Below are 26,917 nucleotides of genomic sequence, written 5' to 3'. Positions count from 1 at the left end.
AGTTATTGATAAGTATAGATTGTAAAAAACTGCTACTTGAGGTAGCAACCTAAACCTCCCTTGCTGCAATTTAAGTCCATTGAGTCTTGTCCTATTCTCAGAGGTTTAGGAGAACAATTCTTCTCCCTCCTCTTTGTAACAGTCTTTTACGTACTTGACAACTATCGTAGTTCGGCGTGGTGTGATCACTTGCGCTGGAATTAGGTGAGGGCACAGGAAGGAGCAAACATTCCTAACTCTTCTGAAATGGCAATGGAATCTTTTAATTACTCAAGGACCTCTGTTCTACTAGCTAAAAGGTTGCATGAGCAACAGCAGGGAACACCTCAATAATATCATTCTGTCACTGAATTGGTACTGACTGGGAGGGAAGAGTGAGTTGCCTGACACTTTCCTGCAGCAGCTGAGATTTCTCTGGCGGTCACCCATCAAGTATTGATTGACCTACCCCAACTCAAGATCTGTCAAAATGAAAGCCTGATGTGGTGCATTCATAGTAGTTAAATAAGGGCCATAACTAAGACTAAGATTTTGTCACAGATATTTTTAGTAAAAGTCATGGACAGATCACAGGCAAAAAAGAAAAATTCATGGAAGCCATGACCTGTCCGTGACTTTTCCTGAAAATACCTGTGAAAAAATGGGGATTTGCCGGTCCCCACACTGCCTGAAGTAGGCAGCTGTGCAGAGGCTAGGAGCTGCCTGCAGCTGCTGCAGGGAACCCCTGCTGCCTGCAGTTCTGGGGGCTCCTCCGGCTCATGGCGACTGGAGATTCCCCCACCAGCTTCAGGAGCCCCCACTGCAGCAGCCAGGAGCTCAGGGGTTCCCCCGCAGTGGCCAGGAGCTCAGGGGATTCCCCCGCCACTAGTAGCAGCCAGGATCTCTGGGGGTTCCATGGCCGTGAGCTCGGGGGTACCCCACCACCCATGGCAGCTTGGCGCTCCTGGTGTTTCCAGAGATGGCAAGGGTACCCCTCAGCTCCATGAGCGGCAGGGGACCCGGCAGCTCCCAACCACCTCAGGCTGAAGTCACAGAGGTCGCTGGAAGTTACAGATTCTGTGACCTCTGTGACTAAATTGTAGCCTTAGTCATAATGCACCAAGGTGTGTTTTAGTCAACTTTAGTTTTATAATCATTTTATCAATCTTAAATGTTCAAATAATTCTCATAGATAAGAGCAACTAGAACAAATCCTGTTTTGGGACAAACAAAGAAATCTATCTTTGGGACAAATAAATCTATCTTGGATAAATTTATCTATATTTTTAATTTCATTTAGATTATGTATGTCAATAGCTGCTTTTACTAAATTAAACTTGCTTTAAAGTATTGTAGCTATCCAAAGAAGACTTGTGGTGATTTACTGCAAGGATCTGGTGCCTTTAGAAACAGCTACTGTGAAATATCAGCTGTATGATTTCTTCTGCATATGTCTGGTTCATTGCACTTGTTTCTAAGGGAAATATACATATTGTCCCTAAGATTTTGTCAAGGGAAGACACATATTTAATACATATGGATATTCACCCTAGAGTCCTAAAATAGCATTGGTGGGCCACTGTATTTTGGATCGTAAAGCTATTGAAAACTGTCTTCAAAAATCATACTAATGGACTTATTAAACTTAATGAAATTTATTAAACTTATTAAACAAATTACCTTATATTGCAATATAAAAATAATTTAACACATTTTGAGACCCTAATGTAGTACAAATGGTTGCAGTCACATGAAAAAAACTAATTTTCCTTGACACCTTAGACTCTATTGGCTTTTAAAAAAAATAACTTTAATAAAGCATCCAATTCCCAGAGAGACAAAGTGGGTGAGGTAATATCGTTTATTGGACCAACTTCTGTTGGTGATAAAGACAAGCTTTTGAGCTTACACAGAGCACTTCTGCAGGTCCAGGAAACTTACTCAGAGTGTCACAGTTAAGTAAAAAGAAAAGGAGTACTTGTGGCACCTTAGAGACTAACCAATTTATCTGAACATAAGCTTTCATGAGCTACAGCTCGCTTCATCGGATGCATCCGATGAAGCGAGCTGTAGCTCATGAAAGCTTATGTTCAGATAAATTGGTTAGTCTCTAAGGTGCCACAAGTACTCCTTTTTCTTTTTGCAAATACAGACTAACACGGCTGCTACTCTGAAACAGTTAAGTAAGATTCCCAGACCTGAAGAAAAGCTCTGAGTAGGCTCAAAAGATTCTCTCTCTCACCAACAGAAGTTGGTCCAAAAGAGATCACCTTACTCAAGTTACTCCATTGGCTTCAGTAGACTTGTGTTGATATACATCAACTGAGTATCTAGTCTAATGTGTGTTTACTTGGCATCTGCCTGAGTGTGAAAAATGAAGAATGACAAATCAATAGCAATCTCAGTATAAAACTCCTATTAAAACTGTATTTTAACTGTTACTAATGACAATTTAGATTTTTAAAACTGATTTAATTTTAATTGTCAGATTTATTTTTCAGCAATGTAAATATAAATGCTTAGGATTCTTATACACGGACTCACTCAGTTAAAATGTATTATAATTATATAGTTTAAAATCTTGTAGTTTCTGTTGTGCATTTTAACAAGCTGCTTTTCTTAACTGTCTTGCTTCACTTGACGACAAAACACAGTCAATGTTGTTTTCAAAAGATAATAAGCCACAGCAGAACAGTGATGACTGTGTTTCAATTTATATCTGTTGTACAAATGATAGCTAGCCCAGATTTATCAAAAACTAATCCTGGATTATGTCTGTTGAATCTCCAAGTGCCTTTTAAACATGTTCACAGCTAAGGTTCATATGAAGAATACAGCCATTGTCTGTTATGGGAGAGGATTACAATGTTAAATCTATATAACCATTTAATTTTTAAAAATTGGAAACACTGTTGTATTTGATTTAAAATACCATAGTTGATCTTCATGGCTATGTGATGAAACCAGATGCTTTCATAAATAGAGCATTTGCTGATCCTGGAAAAATACAGGAGGGGTGTTTTTTGTTTTTTGTAACCCTGGAATTCTGTGGGAAAATGTTGGGAATTTCTTAATCTTCTTGATTTAAAAAAAAAATATATTGCTGAATGTGAACTTTTTTTTTTAATTCATCTCAATTTTTCCAGTGATGTTAAAACTAAAGGAAACAATTGTATTGTTGTGGTCACAGCATTTATGACAGGCTCCCTACCAACCAGAGAGAATATGGTGCACCTAGAAATAGTGTCATCATCATATACAATTTATACACATATATAAACTCATATTACATAACAGGCATATATGAAACCTGTTTAACGTGTTTATGCACTCAAGTGTAATGGCATGTTATTTTTAATCAAATTAGTAAGGAGACAAGTTTTCTTTGAAGTTGAAAGAAAAAATAGGAACGTAGTACATAGGTTAGACACTTTTAATAGTGTATTGTGAATGAAGTTTAAAAAAGGAAGAGGCTCTGGGAATTGTATTATGTGTCTGGAGGGTGACAGAATTATTAAAATCAAATTTGACTTATAATTTTATATACACTAGTGTGCTATCAAAACTAAGGCTCATATTATGCAAACATACACTTGCTTTGTAGTGGTAAAATTAAGTATGTGCATGAGTTTTTGCAGGATCATGGCATTGTTAAACAGCATAAGTATTTGGGAAATAGATTTGACTGTTTAATTAAAATGTATTTAATATAGCTTTTTCCATCAGGGGAGAACCAAAAATGAGTTACTTACATTTTCAGCTCAGTGAAACTAAATGATACTGCAGATGAAAGTATTTAGGGAATTTTCAGTTTCAGGTTTCCCTTGTAGAAAAATATTACCTTTCTTAAAGGTGTGTTTTTCAGATATTCTTGTACATAGTATTTTATTGGTTTTAGATAAATGTAAAATATTGTCTATCTTTTGTGCTTGAGAAATCAAACTTTCTACATCAGGAAGGGGAAAACCAGTTTCTAAGGGTGAATGTTATTGGCTCCATAGAGTTGTAAGCAACAAGACCAAAGCATCTGGTTTGCAAAACTAGCTTTGGTGTCAGATACATGGGAATGTCTTGGGTTCCCAATCACTATCCCCTTTTTCCTAGGTGAACTAAAGAATGAGTTACAGAATCCAAAATTAATCAGTAAATGATACTTTTCATGAAAAGAGATTCTACAGGAAGAGTAGCGAAATCAGAACAGGCAGCAATAGCCTGTGAAGTTAGTGACAAGTCTTCAAAGGTAGAAGCTTCAGGAACCAGTGATTCTGAAGTATGTGTTACTGTGTTACAAGTTGGAGATCAAAGTGTGTATTTAGGTCTTTCAAACAAAAATATAAAAGTTTGAACAGTTTTCTTGTCATAAACAAAGTAAAATTAAACATCTATTGTGCATTTATAAATTGCGGCTCTCTAGCCCAGAAATAGCTGCATTTCCATGTAGTATGTAAAATCCATTAATGTTGTAAATACTAATAAGACATTTCAACAACTTCCCTAACGTTGGATACATAATAGTATTCATTTTCTGAGTGCTGTTACTTAGTATACTTCTTCCCTGTGTTTTTTAGTTTTATGCAGCGCTCGACCAGTGCTCCCTTTAGTATGTCTGATATTTAAACAGTAAAGCAAAGCTGAGCTGCAAAAATCCCAGATGAACTATGAATGAGTCTGTGACACTGTACTCACCTTCAGGAACTATATATACTTTTTTTTATTTAATATTCCATTGTGTTTATAAAATTAGTGATTATATTAAATTGAATAATGTTTTTTCTGAAAGAAATATTAAAATGGAGCAATTAAGATGATAGCTAAACAGCATCTGAGGCATTCTCACATCGTAAAATGGTAGGAATGTGAAGCTAGTCAAGTGATCTGGTGAGGTGAGCCTTCCTCTTTTGATATTATTTAAATGCTAATTAAAAAGAAAATAAAACAGATCTAAAACTTATACAGTATGATCCATACATATTCATAATCATAGTAGATATATCCCATTAATAAAATTAGGAATTTTGTTATTGTAATTCAAATTAAAATCTTGCAAAATAACCCTACACAAAAAACATTCAAGAGGAGGAAGTATGTATCACACAGACTTCTAAAAGCAGGTCCTACACTTATTCCTAGAGATGATGGAAAACGTTCCTTTATTTGGCACTCAGTGGAAGCTCTTCAGTCATGTGATATGAATTTACAATGTAAGTTTGGGGTAGTGATTATGGTGGGATAGATGCACAGGAAGTTAGCCTATGTGTAATTTCACAAGGGGAGGAATTAACTGCCTTCAAAACATTTGAAGGATGTAAACACTAAGGATGGGCAAATGTATTTAGGGCATGGAAGGAGAAATAAGAAAAATTATGCTACTTTGTGATCATAAGGATAGTTATCCTGTATTGGCAAAGGTCAGTGGATGGACTAGATGACCTAATCTTTCTCTTTTCTCGCTAATCTTGGTGGGATCGATCTAAAGTTCATTGACTGTCCTGAGCTTTGGACCAGGCCTTTCAACTATGAATGCCATCTGATTTTTTTTGTTTTTCTAATGTGGCCCACATAAAATGTCCAGGGCAGCATACAAACATACTGTCAGTCTTTAGTTCAGGCACCAGTGAGATTTTTTTTTGATTTTGAAGTTCTTCTGTGTGAATCAGATATCTCATGCAATTGATTCCAACATTTATAAGTGGACAATTACTTTTTTTTTTTTTTTTTTAAGGACAAGTTACATCCAAGAAATCTGATCCCGGAGCTCTGTAAGCAGTTTTATCATTTAGGATGGGTCACAGGAACTGGTGGAGGAATCAGCTTGAAACATGGGTAAGTGGGGGTTTTGAAAGCGATAACTATACAGATGATGGGTCAGTTGAATAAGCGGTGAGTGCACCACAATTCATGAAGGATGGCTGAAATTCAGGAGTGAGGCATTAGACAAAGATATGTTGCAGAGATAACATTCTTGGTCTCTGAGAAGAAAGGAATAATTCTTGTATTCAGATAAATCCTGAAGATGTATTAATGGGAGATAATTTAGGCAGGTCAGGCAACAAGAAGATAAGATGACTTGTAGTAGGAACCACTTTTTGCTGTATAATTTTGCAAGAAATGTACCACTATCTAGTCAGCTTGATAAATTTGATGTTATTAATGGACGCAGAGCTCCTCTTAGTGGCCATTGAAAGAAAGGAACCGTAGTCATAATTAAGGCTAAGTTTTAGTCATGGGTATTCTTAGTAAAAGTCATGGACAGGTCATGGGCAGTAAACAAAAATTCACGGACCCGTGACCTGTCCATGACTTTTACTAAAAATACCCCTGACTAAAACTGGGGGCGGACTCGGGAGGTGCCGTGGGTGCTGGGGAAGTGGGGGAGTGGGTGCTTGGGCGGGGCAACTCATGGCCTGGGAGGGTGTTGTGGGGGAGGAGTCATGGCCTGGCGGGGGGAAGGGGCATGGGTGCTGGGGAGGGTTAGTGGGGCTGGGGCAGGCTCCCTACCCAGTTCCTGGGAAGCAGTGGCCTCAGCTCCACGTGCTGTCTCCACTCCATCCCGAGACAGGCCCCAAGCCCCAGTTCTGCAGCTCCCATTGGCTGGGAACCATGGCCAATGGGAGCTGCCGGGGCAGTGCCTGGGGGCAGAGGCAGCAAGTGGAGCTAGGAGCTGAGGGAGAGGAGTCCCCCACCCAGGTAAGCAGCGGCCCCAAGCCCTGAGCCCCCACACACCCAAACTCCTGATGCTGCAGGGCAGGAGGGCCCCGAGACTGCCGCAGCAGCAGCTAGTGCAACTGACCCAGGGGCTGCCCAAGCTGCTCAGGTGGCTCCTGGGCCAGCCACACAAGGCTGCTGCAGAAGTCACAGAAAGTCTTCCATGACCTCCATGACAAACACGGAGCCTTAGTCATAATTACACCACAGATGCACCGTTAGTGCAAGATAAATGTGATCTGAAGTCACAAAGTAGTGAAACACTGAGACTTGTCAGTACCCCTCGCCTCACCACGTGCATGCAACTATGTTGCTTTTCAAGCATCTTATCTGAAGTAGAGGACATTGATTTTAAAAGTGTGAGGTTAAGCAGCTCAAAAGACTGCTATATCCTCTGAAGTTTTTTACAGGGTGGAATGGTGTATTAGTCTGAGCACAGTTAGAGCCATTTAGAACTGTCCTTAGTTCTAATGTGTGTGCTGACATTGACTACCTTTGTTGCCTTGGACAGGTCACTTAACCTCTCTGCCTCATTTTCTGTTTGAGACAAGGGGGGTGAGGTAATACCTTTTATTGGACCAGTTTCTGTTGGTGAGAGAAACAAGTTTTCATCATCATTACTCACTGGTGGAATCTCATGAATGATTTAGAATAATTGCACTAGTTCGGATGTAGGGCACTGAATTGGAAAATTGTTCTATGACTCTTGATCAACTGTCCTACATTTCAAATACTATATTCTATTGTCAGCTCTTCATTAAACATTTAATTTTAAAACAAGTCATTTTTCTTTTAGAAAGGAGGGACGTCTCTTTGTTTCAGTAGCAATCAAATAGTAATCAATTGCTTAACATACTACTTTCGTAGTGTGATAGACCCAGGCCAGTTGGGTACAGCAGAGTAGTAGAAGGCAGATATACTGGCCACTGGATAAGCAGTTTTCTGTTCCCTGACTGACCAGAGAAGGGGCTGCTCCAGGCTAGGGTGGACACGTGACTCCAATTAGCCTGCAAAGAGTTAATTGAAGTCAGTAGGCTAATGAGAACACCTGACTCCAATTAACCTGCAAAGAGTCAGGTGAGGCTGTTAAGCTAATGTGAACACTTGACTCTAATTACAGCCCCTCTGATACTATAAAAGGGCTCACTCCAGTCAGGCCAGGGGAGTGGAAGTGCAGCTGAAGGGCTGGGTAATGAAGATACCCTCAAGCCACTAGAAAGGGAGCCCTATGGTAAGGGTGAAGAAGGTGTTGAGAGAGAGAAGCGGGAGAGCTGTGGGGAAGCGGCCCAGGGAAATGTAGCAACTGTGGCAGTAAAAGGTCAGCTGCTGCCATTAGGGTCCCTGGGCTGGAACCGGGAGTAGAGGTCGGGCCCGGGTTCCCCCGAACTTGACACTACAGAAACACCTCCTAAGAGGGGAAGACAGGCCCCTGTCAGGACAGGAGGCTAAACTGTTCTGGAACAAGCCCATAGGGACAACAGAGACTATGGGAGTTCTCTCACCAATCTCCTTGCTGGCTTATGATGAAAATGGCTCAGTAGGCTGTGACCCTTGCCCCTAGAGGGAGAAGGGCTACATAGAGGGTCACAGTGAGCCTCTGAGGCTAGCGTAATCCGCCAGGAAGCACGGGACCCACTGAGACAAGGTCGGAGCTCTGCCACATTAGTTATCTTGCTCATAGAATGGCACCAAGTATCAATGATTAAATTCATTAGTATTAATACATTCGTACTGCAAATAGTTAATCCATTAAAACCACATTTTTTTGTATCTCAGATATCATGTGTTTTGTCAAGATAAGTATACTATCTTGAAGGTTATATCTTATTCAAAGGACTCTGTCTTGTCCATAAATATGAACTCCATGTTTTCCTTAGGAAACTAACAGAGTCTTTGTGCTGAAATTTCTGGAAATTTATCTGTAGATTTACTAATTGTTCACTAGGTGTCTCTATAGATTTTAAAATAAGACCTTTGAAGATGAATAGTGATTACAAATATTATCCTTTTTATTGCCTTTACTGAAAATATTTCACACCCTATTTTTAAATAATTTTAATTTATGTAAAGATGCTGAAATTCTTCATTCACATAAGGCTTGCAAGCTTTAGGTATTTCCACTTGAACATAAATTGTTCAGTTTATTGAATTGTTCAATGTTTTCTTCTGTGTGAATTAAATACTGTATATTTATTCATACATTAAAACATATATAATACAATTTAATGGTTACCACATAGATAAGTGTATTTCCCAGTAACTAAAGGTGATTACATACTCTAATAGCTAATTGATATTAAGCTATAAATGATAGGTTTGGCCCTGTTTTTTCTTGCATCACTCAGTGTCTACTTGCAAATTCCCTTCTGTTTCCTTCAATTCCAACTAATGTGGGGTGTGGTTTTTTTTTCTCTTCGGTGATACAAATATACTCAGTTAAATCTGTAGGCAGTTTGAAAGAACTATTTACGTCTTGGATATTCTCAGAGCTTCCAACTGTTCTAGTAAGATCAGTGTTGCATATTGAAAACCATCTGTATGTGAATGTGTGGGAGGACAAGTGTGGTTGCATAATCATGTGCTGTGTAAGTTAATTCTTTATCAATAAAGGGTAGAGTACTAAAATGGCGCTAGCAAATTATATATACTTCAAATTCTATATCTTATACATCAGTGGTTCTCAAAGCCGGTCCGCCGCTTGTTCAGGGAAAGCCCCCGGCGGGCCAGACCGGACCAGTTTGTTTACCTGCCTCGTCCGCAGTTTCGGCTGATCATGGCTCCCACTGGCCGCGGTTCGCCACTCCAGGCCAATGGGGGCTGCGGGAAGGGCGGCCAGCTCATCCTTTGGACCGCGCCGCTTCCCGCAGCCCCATTGGCCTGGAGCTGTGAACCGCGGCCAGTGGGAGCCGCGATTGGCCGAACCTGCAGACGCGGCAGGTAAACAAACCTGTCCTACCCACCAGGGGCTTTCCCTGAACAAGCGGCGGACCGGCTTTGAGAACCACTGTTATACATGGAGCTAAATTCTATATGTTTTCCTAGAGATGAAATCTACATTGCGCCATCAGGAGTCCAAAAGGAAAGAATTCAGGTATGTAAAACTTTGTTTTTTTACCTCAGAACTCATCCCTGAAAAGTAACAAAATTACTTTTAGTGAGCTATTTATTCTGAGTGTTCTTTCAAAGCAGTTTGGGTTTTTTTCTTGTTATGAAGTCTGAAACACCTTATTATTACTGACTACCTTCTTGAGACCACTGATGATTTCTCCTAGTATTCTGTGATCTCAGACAGCAATTCAGTACTTCTTCAGTGACGTAAGTAGGTTACTCCTTTTGAGTTTTCTTGTCCTTAAATTAGTACTGACCATGATATCTGAAATCTACTTCAGCCCCAGATTTGTTCTGCAACAACCCAACATTCAGCTAGTTTGCTACAGTTTTAGTTAATAATGTATACATGCAATTGGGTAACTGTGTGTTAAAGCTTCTGTTCTAAATATTTTTATTAGGTCTGTCGATTAATCTCAGTCAATTTACGTGATTAACTCAAAAAAATGAATAGCAATTAAAAAAATTAATCACTATTAATCGCAATTTTAATTGCACTGTTATCAATAGAATACCAATTGAAATGTATTAAATATTTATATATATATTGTATTCTGTGTTGTAACTGAAATCAGTGTATATTATTTTTTATTACAAATATTTGCACTGTAAAAATTATAACCAAAGAAATAGTATTTTTCAGTTCACCTCATACAAGTACCATAGTGCAATTTCTTTCTGGTGACAGTGCAACTTACAAATGTAGATTTTTTTTTTATTTTTTTTTTTTGTTACATAACTGCACTCAAAAACAAAACAATGTAAAACTTCAGAGCTTACAGGGCCACTCAGTCCTACTTCTTGTTCAGCCATTCACTAAGACAAACAAGTTTGTTTACATTTACAGGGGATAATGCTGCCCTCTTCTTATTTACAATGTCACCAGAAAGTGAAAACAGGCATTTGTGTGGCACTTTTGTAGCAGCCATTGCAAGCTATTTACGTGCCAGATATACTAAATATTCGTATGTCTCTTCATGCTTTGGCTACCATTCCAGAGGGCATGCTTCCATGCTGATGATGCTCATTTAAAAAAAATAATTTGTGAGTTAAATTTGTGACCGAACTCCTTGAGGGAGAATTGTATGTCCCCGGCTCTGTTTTACCTGCATCCTGCCATATATTTCATGTTGTAGCTGTCTCAGATGATGACCCAGCACATGTTGTTCATTTTAAGAACACTTTCACTACAGATTTCACAAAACGCAAAGAAGGTACCAATGTGAGATTTCTAAAGATAAATACAGCACTTGACCCAAGGTTTAAGAATCAGAAGTGCCTTCCAAAATCTGACAGGGATGAGGTGTGGAGCATGCTTTCAGAAGTCTTAAAAGAGCAACACTCCGATGCGTAAACTAAAGAACCCAAACCACCAAAAAAGAAAATCAACCTTCTGCTGGTGGCATCTGACTCGGATAATGAAAACGAACATGCGTAGGTCCGTACTGATTTGGATTGTTATTGAGCAGAACCCGTCATCAGCATGGATGCATGTCCCCTGGAATGGTGATTGAATCATGAAGGGACATATGAATCTGTAGTGCATCTGGCATGTAAATATCTTGCAACACTGGCTACAACAGTTCCATGAGAACGCCAGTTCTCACTTTCAGGTGACGTGCACAAGAAGCAGGCAGCATTATCTCCTGCAAATGTAAACAAACTTGTTTGTCTGAGCGATTGGCTGAACAAAAAGTGAGTGGACTTGCAGGCTCTAGAACTGAACATTGTTTTATTTTTGAATGCAGGTGGTGGTGTTTTTTTAACATAATTCTAAATTTGTAATATATTTCATGATAAAGAGATTGCACTACAGTTCTTGTATTAGGTGAATTGAAAAATACTATTTCTTTTGGGATTTTTTATAGTGAAAATACTTGTAATCAAAAATAAATATACAGTGAGCACTGTACACTTCGTATTCTGTGTTGTAATTGAAATCAATACATTTGGAAATGTAGAAACCATCCAAAAATATTTAAATAAATGGTATTCTCTTATTGTTTAACAGTGCGATTAATCGCAATTCATTTTGTTAATCATGCAATTAATTTTTTTTAATGTCTTGACAGCCCTAATTTTTATTTGTTTGTATGTAAATATTTCTTTCTCTAGGGCTGCTCTGTAGGCAGGTAGGATTTCCCCAGATCAAGATGACCGTAGCCCAGTGGTGGGCAACCTGCAGTCCATGGGCCGCATGCGGCCCATCAGGGTAATCTGATTGCAGGCCGTGAGACGTTTTACTGACAACCATCCGCAGGCATGTCCGTCCCCGTCCCCCCTCCCAGCTCCCAGTGGCCGCGGTTCGCCGTTCCCAGCCAATGGGAGCTGCGGGAAGCAGCAGGCCGCAGGGATGTGCTTGCTGCCGCTTCCCGCAGCTCCCATTGGCTGGGAACGGCGAACTATGGCCACTGAGAGCTGCGAGGGGCTGTGCTTGCGGATGGTCAATGTCAGCAAAATGTCTTGCAGCCCACAATCAGATTACCCTGATGGGCCGCCGGTTGCCCACCACTGCCTTAGTCTATCTCAGTTCCTCTCCCTTAAGGATAAAAACAGAAGTACTGCTGGAGACGAATAGTAAATACTGCCAGCTGATTTATGATACTAGGGACTCCTCCGAAACAGAAACAATGTGGAGTAGGAATCACTGCTCCACATCTCCATCGGAGATAATACAATGAAGGATGATAGGAATCCTCTCACTGATTGACACTTGGGTTTCCATATGGTGATCATTAAATGTATTTGCAGAATAAAAGATGGGGGAAGATACATTCTGGCATGATGCATAATTGATTTTAAATAAAAAAGCTTTGGGCTTAATCTCATGGAGAAACAGTTTATTAATGCAAAAATACAGTTTATGTAAAGCTGCCAAAAGCAGGCCTGTTTTCTACTTATCTCCCCAGAAGAAAAGTAAATTTATTTTGGGGAAGAGTGTCACAGTTTAAGTAGTTCTACCTCTCTCACAGCCCGAAGATATGTTTGTTTGTGACATAGAAGAACGGGACATCAGCGGCCCTCCACCACACAAGCAACTAAAGAAAAGCCAGTGCACGCCTCTCTTTATGAATGCTTACACCATGAGAGGTATGCAATAAATGCATTTTATTCAGACAATAATATAAATCAGTTCATGACAATATAAATCAGTTCATGAAATGGAAACTCCTAAGTCATAAGTGTAGCATCTCTGGAATTTAATATTGCCTTAATTGGAAAATACCGTAGTAGCTAAATTTATAGTCTTATGACCTTGCAGTAGTTTCATACCAATAGATTTTAGGCCATATTACAATCTTTTGCAATTGTAAAGGTTACCAAATTGCTAGTTACAATGGTGTAAGAAATGTAACACTATTCAGATTCCAAATTATTGACAGAACATGTATTTACTTTACAATTATAAATATTCTGAAAAGCAAAACTTTTTTCCTTTTTCTCCAATTACACTTCAGGCCAAGTCATGAGTTTAGGATTCTATTTCTCTTGCATCTGTTGATATCAGAAACGCCAGAAATAGTACAGAGAGTGCAACTCTCACAATTGTTTGCTACATTAAGTGGAAGCAGCATCCCCCATATCAGTTCTTTGAGAGAAACAAACCCACATGGGATCTAGTAACGGGCATGACATTTCATGCATGACTGCAGTAAACTTGGATTAAAGGCCCTGTTTGTCTACTGCTTCTATCCAATTCATCCTAATAGGGGAAAAAAGGCAAAACAACACCTTTATCTAATGTCTCTGGTCCCATTTAGAAATATATTTTAATATATTTTAAAAATATTTTTAAATGTATATTAATCTAACACTTCTGCACTTTCTACACATTTTTATCAGTTTAATTTTATGGAATTTGATTTTAACAGTAGCTGAAGGTTTTATGCAATTGTACAAGATTTGTGTCTTTTGTCCTCCTCCCCGCCCCCCCCCTTCAAAAAAAAAATGATTTTGGGAGTCTATTCTTGTTTTCCGGTAAAGGAAACTTGCACATGGGGAGCCTTTGCATATCCAAAGGAGAACTTGCAATTTTCAACAACATTGCAGGTTTATACCTTGTGATTCCTGTGCTTGACCTTTCCACCACACCACAGTATAAAAATAAAATGATTGAAAGTGATGTCAGGGAACCAGTTTATAGTCTCCAGAGAGAAATAGCTGTACATCAAAGAAACTCTCCTTCTCTTCAGAGTTCTTTGAATCTTCTTTGTACTCTTCTGCCACAAATACGTCAAATTTTTAATTCTTTAGAACCTCAGCGCTCTTTGGTGATGTAATTAAAATGTTTTAGTCATCTCAACAGATGGAAATGTAAACTAGGTGCATGAGGGAGAAGGTTTGCCTGGAATTTGCACTAAAACTAGCTACTGACACCCTAAAGATAACTCTCACTGTTCTTTGTAGATTAGAGAGGACTTCTTATTAACATACCTTTTGGTTGCTCGAAAGAACTGACTATTTTCCTTGTCTAGTCCATTAGCAAGGATGTTCAGCTGAAGTGTTGAAACTCATTTTCACATGTCAGTTTATCTTAATGGAAGATAGGGAGTCACATTTCAAGATGAAATACAGAGGTATCCCTTTTTCTTCTCCTCCTAGGAGCTGGAGCTGTGATCCACACTCATTCAAAAGCTGCTGTCATGGCTACCCTTCTCTATCCAGGAAGTGAGTTTAGAATTACCCATCAGGAAATGATAAAAGGGATCAAGAAATGCACTTCAGGAGGGTATTACAGGTAGATTCCCATTTACAAGACTAATCCAGTGTACAATGTTTCTGCTAAATGTCATCTTCAAAAATGTCAGTGTCTTTCATGGTGTCAGCATTCAAGTGAGCAATATTTGTAATTAAGTCAGTGGAATATTCACTAAGGGGCTTATTTGAATAAAACTTACCATGCATGTCTTGGACCAAAGCTCAAATCCAATTTGAGGAACGTTAAACTGCCTAGGGAAGAACAATGTTTTCCAGTGTTATGAATTTCCCTTACATTTCAATATGCTGCTTTTATTGCGAATTTGAGTGATTCTGTGTACTAATGAAAGGTGAAAGGCTGCCATTTTTTAATACTGATGCTAGATATAGTGAAAAGATAGCAGCCCCAGCTTCCAACATGCTGTCTCAGGGGTGACCCTAACCTGATGAAAAGAAAACACCCTATGGTTAGGGATAAAAAGTAACAAGATCTCTGTAACAGCTCAGTCACTGACTTCTCCAGAGAAGGTGCTGAATTATTCTAGATTTTATGTGGTGGCTTTTTGTGGGACTCTTTCCCACAAAGCATTGAGTTGAGATGAGCACACTCATTTCAAATAGTGTGTGACAACAAGATGAGAAATTATGGGATGTTAAAGATATACACCTCTGCACTTTCTTGGTGTTAATTTTGTAACTAACATTTTCCCCAAAAACTTTTAGGAAGGTAGAAATGCATTGAAGTTTGGATTTGACACAAGGGTGTGTTCTCTGCACATAAAGATGGCAACTTCACGAAAACTTTTTGCTATACATTAAAAATACAAATACTAATGCAGACAAAGGCACCTGATAGCACTGGATTATTATCTTGAATTTTGTATAAAAATCTTTTTTTTTTAATTCAATTTTCAGGGGCTCTTTCTGGGTATTGTTTTCTGGTGATTGTTCAGGTAAATATTAAGGATAGGATTTTCAAAATATTTATCATGGGCTCTCACTGAAGTCAGCAGAAGTTTTACCTTTGACCGAGCCCTGGTCTACACTGCTGGGTTCAGTCAAATTTAGCCATGATAGGTCGATTTTAAAATGAATGCATCTACACCACCAACCCTGTCCCGTCAGTCTAAAGGGCTCTTAAAATCGACTTCTGTACTCCTTCCCGGCGAGGGGAGTAGCGCTAAAATCGATCTTGCTGGGTCGAATTTGGGGTAGTGCAGACGCAATTCGACAGTATTGGCCTCCGGGAGCTATCCCAGAGTGCTCTAACTGCTCTGGACAGCACTTTGAACTCCGATGCACTAGCCAGGTACCCAGGAAAAGCCCCGGGAACTTTTGAATTTCATTTCCTGTTTGGTCGGCATAGCACACTCAGCAGCACAGGTGACCATGCAGTCTCCCCAGAATTGCAAACAAGCTCCAGCGTGGACCAAAAGGGAGACACTGGATCTGATTGCTGAATGGGGAGAAGAATCTGTGCAGGCCGAACTCCGATCAAAAAGAAGAAATGCTAATATATATGCCAAAATCACAAAGGGCATGGTGGAGAGAGGCTACAACAGGGACACACAGCCATGCCGCATGAAAGTTAAGGAGCTCAGGCAAGCCTACCAAAAGACAAAGGAGGCAAACGATTGCTCAGGGTCAGAGCCCCATACATGCCGCTTCTTTGATCAGCTGCATGGCATTCTAGGGGGGGACCTTACCACTACCCCACCACTGTCCACGGACACCTGCAAGGGGGGAGTCTCACGCAACAGGGAGGAGGATTTTGTGGATGAGGAAGAGGAGGAGGAAGAGAATGCGCAGCAGGCAGGTGGTGAATCCATTCTCCCTGGCAGCCAGTACCTTTTCATCACCCTGGAGCCATTACCCTCCCAAGGCGGGATCCCCGACCCTGAAGGCGGAGGAGGCAGCTCTGGTGAGTGCACATTTGAAACTACAGTACAGGGTTTAAAAGCAATAGTGTTTAATGTTTGATTTGCCCTGAAGAATTGGGATGCATTCGCGGCCAGTACAGCTACTGGAAAAGTCTGTTAATGTGTCTGGGGATGGAGCGGGAATCCTCCAGGGACATCTCCATGAAGCTCTCATGGAGGTACTCTGAAAGCCTTTGCAGAAGGTTTCTGGGGAGTGCTGCCTTATTTCATCCTCCACGGTAGGACACTTTACCACGCCAAGCCAGTGTCTTGAATCATTGCAACACAAAGCATGGCAGCGAATGGTCCTGGGTTTTGATCGCATTCAAGCAACATTCAGTCTTTATCCTTCTGGGTTAACCTCAGGAGAGTGATATCATTCATGGTCACCTGGTTGAAGTAGGGGAATTTTTGTAAGGAAACATTAAAAGGACCCCGTTCATGCTGGGTTGTTTGCACTTGGCTAAAAGGGATCATCCCAGAGAGTAGCCATGTGATGGGCTGGGGGGAGGTGTGTGCTGCACATCCACCTGAAAACCACAGCCCCTCCTTTTAAATGTGAAACCAAACCAGCAGTGCTTGCTATGGGAAAGGATGGTGCTGCAGTTTGAAACCATTCCCACATGTTATGAAGACATAAGAAGCCAACCCCACGTACCAAAAGGCTTACCATGGCTTCCTGGAAACCAGATTCTGTTGCCCAGCCATTTGTGATATGTCACCATACCAGCAGGCGCTCAATATAAAAGGCAAAATGCGACCTTGTACCTAAAGCACATGTGCTGTCTGCTGTGGATTGCGTGATTCACTGTGAAAGACTCTCCCTTTTGTTCTCAGAAATGTATCATCTTAAATTTTACTCTCCCTTTTTCCAGGTGCCAATGTTTCTATGCTCCCCCTATCATCTCCATCCCTGAGGTTATCGCAGATTAGAAGGCAAAAAAAACGCACTCGCGATGACATGTTTTCCAAGCTCATGCAGTCCTGCCGCACTGATAGGGCACAGCTTAATGCATGGAGGCATTCAGTGGCAGAGGCCAGGAAAGGACTAAGTGAGCACGAAGAACAGAGGCAGATGGTGAAGCTAATGAGGGAGCAAACGGACATGATGAAGCGTCCGTTGGAGCTGCAGGAAAGCCAACGAGCACAGACCCCACTGCATCCATTGTATAATGGCCTGCCCTCCTCCAAGTTCCATATCCTCCTCACCCAGATGTCCAAGAATGCACAGGGGGGAGACTCCAGGCACCCAGCCACTCCACTCCAAGGATGGCCCAAGCAACAGAAGGCTGTTGTTCAAACAGTTATGATTTGTAGTGTGGCTGCAATAAGCAATGTGGCCTTGTCCTTCCCTCCTCCCACACCCCACCCCACCCGGGCTCCCTTGTCAGTTATTTCACTTTTTTTTTTTTTTAAATTAATAAAGGAAGAATGCATGGTTTCAAAACAATAGTTACTTTATTTCCTTTGCCAGCTGTGATCGAAGAGGGGAGAGTGGTTGGCTTACAGGGAATTAAAATCAACAAAGGGGGCAGGTTTGCAGCAAGGAGCAGCACACACAACTGTCACACCGTAACCTGGCCAGTCATGAAACTGGTTTTCAAAGCCTCTCTGATGCGCAGCGTGCCTAGCTGTGCTCTTCTAATTGCCCTGGTGTCTGGCTGCTCAAAATCGGTTGCCAGGCGATTTGCCTAAACCTCCCACCCCGCCATAAACGTCTCCCCATTACTCTCACAGATATTATGGAGCAAGCAGCAAAAGCAATGGGAATGTTGGTTGCACTGAGGTCTAACCTAGTCAGCAAACAGCACCAGCAAGCTTTTAAATGTCCAAAAGCACATTCTACCACCTTTCTGCACTTGCTCAGCCTATAGTTGAACTGCTTACTACTGTCCAGGCTACCTGCGTATGGCTTCATGAGCCATGGAAGCAAGGGGTAGGCTGGGTCCCCAAGGATAACTATTGGCATTTCAACATCCCCAATTGTAATTTTCTGGTCTGGGAAGTAAGTCCCTTCTTGCAACTGCTCGAACAGCCCGGAGTTCCTAAAGATGCAAGGGTCATGCACCTTTCCTAGCCATCCCACATTGATGTCGGTGAAACATCCCTTGTGATCCACCAGTTTTTGCAGCACCATTGAGAAGTATCCCTTGTGGTTTATGTATTGGTTGGCAAGGAGGTCCAGTGCCAAGATAGGGATATGTGTTCAGTCTATCACCCCACCACAGTTGGGGAACCCCATTGCAGCAAAGCCATCCACTAAGACCTGCACATTTCCCAGAGTCACTCCCTTCATAGCAGAACATCAGTGATTGCACTGGCTACTTGGATCACAGCAGTCCCCATGGTAGACTTGCCCACTCCAAATTGATTCCCGACTCACCGGTAGCAGTCAGGCACTGCAAGCTTCCACAGGGCTATCGCCACTCGCTTCTGAACGGTCAGGGCAGCTCTCATCTTGGTATTCCTGCACTTCAGCGTGGGGGAAAGCAACTCACAAAGTTCAAGGAAAGTGGCCTTACACATGCGAAAGTTTTGCAGCCACTGTGAATCATCCCATACCTGTGGTCCCACCAGTCTGTGCTTATTTGCCGGGCCCAGAATTGGCATTCCACTGTATCAACCAGCCCCACTGCCGCCATGATGTCCCAGTTGGCACAGCTCGTGCTTTCAGGAATGTCTTTCTCCGTGTCCTCATCACAATCGTCCTCGTGCTGGTGTCTCTTAGCCCGGTTCTGCACATACTCCAGGATAATGCGTGAGGTGTTTACAATGCTCACTACATAGAATCATAGAATATCAGGGTTGGAAGGGACCTCAGGAGGTCATCTAGTCCAACCCCCTGCTCAAAAGCAGGACCAATCCCCAATTAAATCATCCCACCCAGGGCTTTGTCAAGCCTGACCTTAAAAACTTCTAAGGAAGGAGATTCCACCACCTCCCTAGGCAACGCATTTCAGTGTTTCACCACCCTCCTAGTGAAAAAGTTTTTCCTAATATCCAACCTAAACCTCCCCCACTGCAACTTGAGACCATTACTCCTTGTCCTGTCATCTTCTACCACTGAGAATAGTCTAGAACCATCCTCTCTGGAACCACCTCTCAGGTAGTTGAAAGCAGCTATCAAATCCCCCCTCATTCTTCTCTTCTGCAGACTAAACAATCCCAGTTCCCTCAGCCTCTCCTCATAAGTCATGTGTTCCAGACCCCTAATCATTTTTGTTGCCCTTCGCTGGACTCTCTCCAATTTATTCACATCCTTCTTGTAGTGTGGGGCCCAAAACTGGACACAGTACTCCAGATGAGGCCTCACCAATGTCAAATAGAGAGGGGCGATCACGTCCCTCGATCTGCTGGCTATGCCCCTACTTATACATCCCAAAATGCCATTGGCCTTCTTGGCAACAAGGGCACACTGCTGACTCATATCCAGCTTCTCGTCCACTGTCACCCCATGTCCTTTTCCGCAGAACTGCTGCCTAGCCATTCGGTCCCTAGTCTGTAGCTGTGCATTGGGTTCTTCTGTCCTAAGTGCAGGACCCTGCACTTATCCTTATTGAACCTCATCAGATTTCCTTTGGCCCAATCCTCCAATTTGTCTAGGTCCCTCTGTATCCTATCCCTGCCTTCCAGCGTATCTACCACTCCTCCCAGTTTAGTATCATCCGCAAATTTGCTGAGAGTGCAATCCACACCATCCTCCAGATCATTTGTGAAGATATTGAACAAAACCGGCCCCAGGACCGGCCCCTGGGGCACTCCACTTGACACCGGCTGCCAACTAGACATGGAGCCATTGATCACTACCCGTTGAGCCCGACAATCTAGCCAACTTTCTACCCACCTTATAGTGCATTCATCCAGCCCGTACTTCTTTAACTTGCTGACAAGAATACTGTGGGAGACCGTGTATTAACAGCAGCAGTAACAGTAGTAACAGCAGCGGTGAGCTGAGCGGGCTCCATGCTTGCCATCGTATGGCGTCTTGTAACCCAAGAAAAAAAGCGCGAAACGATTGTCTGCTGTTGCTTTGAGGGGGGGAGGGGCGACTGACGACATGAACCCAAAACCACTCTCGACAATAGTTTTTGCCCCATCGGGCATTGGGAGCTTAACCCAGAATTCCAGTGGGCAGCGGAGACTGTGGGAACTGTGGGATAGCTACCTACAGTGCACTGCTCCTTAAGTCAATGCTAGCCACTGATAAACAGTTTTGAAAATCCCCAACCCTCAGTTATCCCAGAACATCTTTAAAAAAGAGTAGCATGAGCCTGGTCTCTCTTTTTCTCTCAATAATAAATTAATACTTAGTACGTGCATACCATCTAAAAATCTCAAGGTGTTTTGTAGACCTTAATTCTCACATACAACCTTGTGAAGCTGGTAAGTGGTTTTATAGAAGAAGGCACAGAGAAGTGTTGTGACTTGTCTAAATTCACTCAGATGGTGGCAGAGCTGGGACTAGAACTTAGGACATGTTGCTCCCAGTTGTCTGTTCTCACTCCTAGCCAACACTTCAGCGCTTGTTTTAATTTCCACGCTGTATGTGAGTAGTAGGTGAGCTCACAAACATTACTACATTTGTTTCATTCATTAGACTGTAGAGTGCTTTGGGATGCCTTCCGCATAAAAGACTCTGTATAGAACCAGATTTTCTCTCTTTCTGTGAATAAACACATCTAATACTAGATTTACTACTTTCAGCATTGCTTCTTATCTATAATGTGACTCCATCTTTTTTGAAGATGTTCTCCCACCAACTACTTAAAAAATACCTGTATGATCTTGATGGTGAATCTGAATTTGATCTAGAGATTTAGTATATCTATTTAAACAAGTTTCTGCAAATATTAATTAAGGTTCAAACAATGCCAAATATCCTGGTCTCTCTTTGCTACACACTATTCTGCAAGTTCCACTGAACAGCATGCAGCATCTTACCTATAGTGCAGTGGTTCTCAAACTATTGTTGCAGATTGCACGTATCCCACTGAGGACTCTGTCACAACAGAGAAACATCTTTAATTATTCAAGCACTGACACTTACTTCTACCTTTATCCTTGATCAGGACTCTGTCAGGGTTTCCAAAGTCTTTTTTAGACCAACCAAATTCAGACATTTTAATCCTAAGTGACTGCTTCATATCTTTCTTTATTAAGTGTTTTTTAAATAAATTCAGCCATGATCAAGTTAGTAGATGTTGCCAATATTAGAGGGATAACCAGTGCAGAAGAGGACAGACCAAAACTGCTAAGTGACTCATATTGATGCAAGCAGTAAGGGCAGGCAATGAAAGGAGATTTAGTGCTGAGAAAAGTAAATTCCTAAATCCAAGGAGAGACAATAAACAGCGGATACAAAATAATGATATGTAAGCAAGCAGTTACACGAAGTGCATTAAAGTATTTTTATTTTCTTTTGTCCTGAATACAGTTCAAGTATTCCCAGGGTAGTGTAACCCAGCACAATAGCTTTCATAGGGAAGATGTTGGATCAGGTTTGGGACCGGAAGTGTCCTTGAGAGGATGTATAGCATAGCATTGTTCACAAGATGAAAGAGTTTGAGAATCACTGTTAAAGATGTTACCAAATCCTCTGCAAATAATGAAGGGAGAACCTCCTTGATTGGGGAAAGCTTAGGACGATGGCTCTTAGATGTGGGAAAGAACTGATATCATCCATGCCATGTAAGAGCAGGAACAGCATAGTCTCTTGATAGAAAACACTTCAGAACGCATTGGTTTTTAATTGCAATACTACCTTATTTTCTGTTTAGATATGATGATAAGTTAGTGGTCCCCATCGTTGAGAACACACCAGAGGAGAAGGATCTCAAGGAACGAATGGCACATGCAATGAATGAATACCCAGACTCTTGTGCTGTATTGGTCAGACGTCATGGAGTTTACGTATGGGGAGAAACATGGGAAAAAGCCAAAACAATGTGAGTGCAATTTAAAGAAGGTCATATCTGTTGCCATAGTAGCCCTGAAATATTAATGGAGGTAGAATCACTGCATATACATCCCAGCCACAGTTGATACTTCACTCTCTTGGCTCACACCACCAGTGACAATTGGCCCAGTCTACAGGGTTCTTGACAACTTCTTTTCATGTGGGAAAACAGAATCTGTGATCTTTCCTCTGACAATCTGCATATAAAGAATCTGATTGATTTTGGTGGAGTTTATATAGGCCGTTGGAGAGGAAACTTAGACTTGTTTCCTCATGGCTATGGAGCAGCCATTGACATCTGGAAGAGCCATCATTGCCCAGTTTGCCAACCTGTGGGAACAGATAGTCCGGATTCCCACATACACATCAGCTTCTGGGGAAGATCTCCAAGTTCCTTACATGGGCCCCTTGCAGTATCCTCCTCAACAGCCTCAGCCTACAGCCACACATGATGGACTGTTTAACGAGAATCCATCCCACCTGCCAGCGGAGAGCTGTGCAGCACAAACCCTGGGCACCACAGAGGCCTTGCTAATCCTCCCCCACCAGAGACTTCACCGTGGAGGTGGAGTGACTATTGCAATAAAGTGATAGCGGGAGTGTGCTGCCTGACTACTGTGCTATCAATGGTCAGTGTATAGAAGAAAAATGTTCGCTTTTTAAACATATGCAGCTTCCTAAGGATGCGTCCCAACTCCACATTTCTCCTGTTCTCTTTTTACTGAAGGTGCGAATGTTATGATTACCTGTTCGATATCGCAGTACAGATGAAGCAGCATGGACTAAATCCTGCAAAACATCCAGCTGAAGAAAACAGGATTGTATAAACTACTAACAACACAGTTCTATACCCCCACCCACCCAAAATTGCAGTGCAGAAAGTGGAAATGTATTTGTCAACCTTCAAGCATTTATAATTGAATGCCCTTCTACTGCATCTAGTAGAGCATGCTTTATGTCTTTATGTCAAAAGGTGAATTATAGCTAAAGTGTTTAATAACAGCAAGTGGAGGAAATGTAGCCCCCAATCCTGCAAGCTGACCTGTGCAGGCAGACCCCTATGCCCAGGTACACACCTTGACTGCAGGATCAGGGTCATGCATAGCAATCCTTCTTTCGGGCTTGGTTTTTTTTCCTTCAGTAGCAATTGTTGAATGCCATTTGATTAATTTCAGTGTGCATGGTGTGTCACTTGTGTACCTTGGACAGAAAAACTACAGTGGATTTGGCTCCCTGTTGCCAAAGAATCACTGCTTAATAATAGCTGAAACTGTCTTAGTTAATTTTTATGAGAAATTTAATTTTATCAGATTATCATTTTTGTATCTGTTTAAATATATAAACACATTAAATCAGTAATTGAATGTTTTAAGCAGAACAAAGGAATTCAGAGCAGAAACCTTAACTCCACCTCAGCGTGCCTGACTTTCATACAGCAGCATATAATACACGTAGGCTAACTGTACAGTCAATTGTGCCTCCCATCTCTCTCTCTCTCTCTCAGGAACAGGGCCTGCAGCAGAGCTAGTTTGGAGGGGCCAGCTCTTAAGCCAGCAGCAGCTTACTGGCTGTTCAACGCTCATTCCCACCATTGTGCCTGCTCCTATGTTACCTTGTTCCTGCTGCTCTTGCCTTGCACCCAGTCTTGTCTTTGTCTTACCCTTGGCTTGAACCTGCTTGCCTGCTACCCTGTTTGCTGCAGTTCTTGAGCTCTGGCTTGACCTTAGGCTCCGGCTTCTGACTGCTGACTCCTAGCTTGACTGTCAGCTCTGGTATTTAGCTCCTGACCTCCAGCTTGACCCATGGCTCTGGCTTCTTACTACTGACTCTGGCTTGACCTCTGGCTACGATATCCAGTTCCTGCCCTCTGGCTTGATCCTTAGCTCTGGTATCTAGCTCCTGACCTCCAGCATGACCCTTGGCTCCAGCTTCTGACTACTGACTCCAGCTTTGACCCTAACCTTAGTTCCCGACATCTATTCCGATCCCCAGGTCTAACGCTCACTCTGACTACTAGGCTAGATTGCCCTTGATAGTCACATGACACTATTGTGCAGTGTAAATAACCTTGAGTGAGTATCTGCTCCTCTGACTCTCCTAATCCCTAGAAAACAACACCACCACCCATACTCACCTTGCTGGACAATGCCCATTTAGGTGACCTGGATTTATATGTATATACTCAGAATAATATCTGTATTGAGATGAGAAGAGTTAGTTAAACTTAAAGTCAGAGATTGAGGGACCAAGTAAGCCAGACACAAAGACAGTCTTGGATAAACCCACTTCTATATTTTTATGCAGCATCCAGCATCAATATTTAGGTAGTTTGTAATTTTTCTAGAATCAGTGGTTTTATTAAAATCAATATAGCACTGTATTTAATTGAAAGAGAAAAATGTCTAAAATAGTATCTGAGCAAAAACTGATTATAGCACTTAAGGTATGTCTACACTGCAGACACCTGTGGTTGGCCCATGCCAGCTAATTCTGACTCATGGGGCTGTTTAATTGCAGTGTAGACTTCAGGGCTAGGGCTGCAGCCCAAGCTCTGGGACCCTCCCACCTTGCTGGGTCCTAGAGCCCAGGCTCCAGCCCGAGCACAGAAGTCTACACTGCAATTGTGCAATGTAGTTGTAGCCGTGTTGGTCCCAGGATGCTAGTGAGATGAGGCAGGTGAGGTAATATCTTTTATTAGAGCAGCTTCTGTTTGTGTGAGAAAGACAAGCTGTTGAGCCACACAGAGCTCTTCTTCGGGTTTGGGAAAGATACTCCCAGCATCACAGCAAAATGCAAGGTGGAACAGATAAGCAGTTAGCACATATTGTAAAGAACCGACCCAAAGATGCCTGTTCCTGAAAATCAGAGCAAGCTTCAAAGATTCCAGAGCCTAAATTTGAACAAAACCCTTTCTAATCGAATTAGTGGTTTCACATATTAGTATTAAGATCCCTTTGACTATTTATTCTACTTTAATAACTTGTTTAGAATATCTTTGCCTTTGTCCTGCTTCTCCCATCCAGGTTTGGGTGTTCCTAATCCACTACGCAACTCTCAGATTCTCCTGCACATGACCCAAGCCAGAGGGGGGCGCTATTCCACTCATTTGACAGGTGGGATTCTACTAGTTATTTTTGACTATGAGATGGTTTGGAAGAAAAGGAGGGAGAGGTTTTTTTTAGATCGCTGTGGATGAATATCTTCCAAAAATCACTTTGATTTTCTCACTTCAATTGTAAGTTTCTGAAATGCTCCACCTGCCAATGAAAAAACAAATTAAATACTTTTTTTTTTGCTCTTACAGCTTTCTGTTTATAACCTCACAATCATATAATTTTATTATTATTATTTTGTAGGGTGGTGGGTTTGGTGTGGAAAACCTTAAGTGGAGGTTTATGACAAATACACACTGATATAATCTTTTACTATAATTTAACTTTTTTATTTTCTTCTGCAACTTCTCTCTGTATTGAAATGATTTTTATTTATTAATTATTATTGCCATCATATTGCCTGCACTTTCTCTCAAAAAAGAGAGTTTTGGTTTGGTCAGACTTGGACATCTGTTTTTGAAGGTCAATAAAAAGGGTAATGAAGATGTAGAGATGATGTGGGCAACAGTTCAGTCTCTATTTTCGGTTAAGTATATACTGGAAAAAGATACTAGGCACCATATTCGATGAAGGATTAATATATTTTAATTGTGATGTCTCTTTTATATTGCTGTGAGATATTGCATTTTTTCTAGCTCTGCTTCTAAATATTTAGCTGTGTGCTGGACTGTGGTTCATAATTTCTGCAGGACTAATGACCCATGGTGGTTCTGTTGATAGTTGTCTAGCCACTCAAGTTGAAAATTTCAGTGTCAGCTGACAGAATCTATACCACTGGGCTGGATACTTTTTTTAAAAAATTGCGGAATTCAAAAATTAGATATGAAGCCTGAAGCACCAGTTGAACTACTAATTTGTTCCTGAGTGTTTTGTTAATGTTGTTTTTTAATCAAGCCTATAACTGATGGCCTTGGAATCCTCTGCTAACTTAGGTTCTCTTCTGAACGAAGAAAAAGCTAACAATTCTATAGCTTGCCCTTGGGAATGAATTACTACAAGACTGATATTCTGTCTTAATTTTTCCTTCACAAAGGAATTCACTTTCAATAAGATCTTGTTAAAGACCATTAGAATTTTAAAACATCTTGATAAATGTCTTTATGGCCATAATTAACCATGGTAAAATTTCATCAAATGTCATGATTCAGGATATAAACAATGCCATGAGGGTCAAAAAGTATGTTATTCACTGAAATACAGTATTCCATAATAGTGCATTTTAATATCTTCTTCCACCATATTGGGGAATGGCCAGTGTTGGAAGCAAGGTATCAGTTTGGATGGGCTAATGGTCTGATCAGATTGAGTAATTATGTCTCTATGGATACCTCTGTAAATCAAGAGCTACAGTATATAGCAATAAATTTTACTTTGTTCTAAGAAAAAGATGAGCTGACTCCTTTATTATATTGATTATGTATGCCATAATGTCGACAGTC

General features: G+C 41.3%; 2 protein-coding genes across 12 annotated transcripts in view; both read left to right on the top strand.

Moving 5' to 3' along the window:
* Window positions 1-26,917, top strand: part of APIP (APAF1 interacting protein) — a 106,750-nt gene that overhangs the window by 1,115 nt on the left and 78,718 nt on the right. For 6 of the 11 annotated variants that reach the window (XR_013635936.1, XR_013635937.1, XR_013635938.1 and 3 more), the window contains exons 2-7: window positions 5,702-5,802; window positions 9,727-9,775; window positions 12,765-12,882; window positions 14,395-14,530; window positions 22,187-22,354; window positions 23,093-25,478. Coding sequence is in view for 3 of the 11 variants with exons in the window: in XM_073347940.2 (XP_073204041.2) it covers window positions 5,702-5,802; window positions 9,727-9,775; window positions 12,765-12,882; window positions 14,395-14,530; window positions 22,187-22,354; window positions 23,093-23,192 (672 nt within the window). In the remaining 8 variants the exon portion in view is untranslated. Of the gene's footprint in view, window positions 1-5,701; window positions 5,803-9,726; window positions 9,776-12,764; window positions 12,883-14,394; window positions 14,531-22,186; window positions 22,355-23,092; window positions 26,865-26,917 lie in introns of those variants that run through there. The other 5 variants (XM_078853257.1, XM_073347940.2, XR_013635940.1 and 2 more) reach the window with 4 other exon arrangements.
* Window positions 15,235-19,464, top strand: LOC140912824 (uncharacterized). Its single transcript, XM_073347932.2, has 2 exons — window positions 15,235-16,411; window positions 17,285-19,464. The coding sequence occupies exons 1-2, from the start codon at window positions 15,880-15,882 to the stop codon at window positions 17,860-17,862; spliced, it is 1,110 nt and encodes a 369-aa protein (XP_073204033.1). The 5' UTR covers window positions 15,235-15,879; the 3' UTR covers window positions 17,863-19,464.

Source organism: Lepidochelys kempii, chromosome 6 (genome assembly GCF_965140285.1).
Source record: "Lepidochelys kempii isolate rLepKem1 chromosome 6, rLepKem1.hap1, whole genome shotgun sequence".
Taxonomy (NCBI): domain Eukaryota; kingdom Metazoa; phylum Chordata; order Testudines; family Cheloniidae; genus Lepidochelys; species Lepidochelys kempii.
Note: the sequence above shows the minus strand (reverse complement) of the source record. Positions and strands in the feature narration are given on the sequence as shown.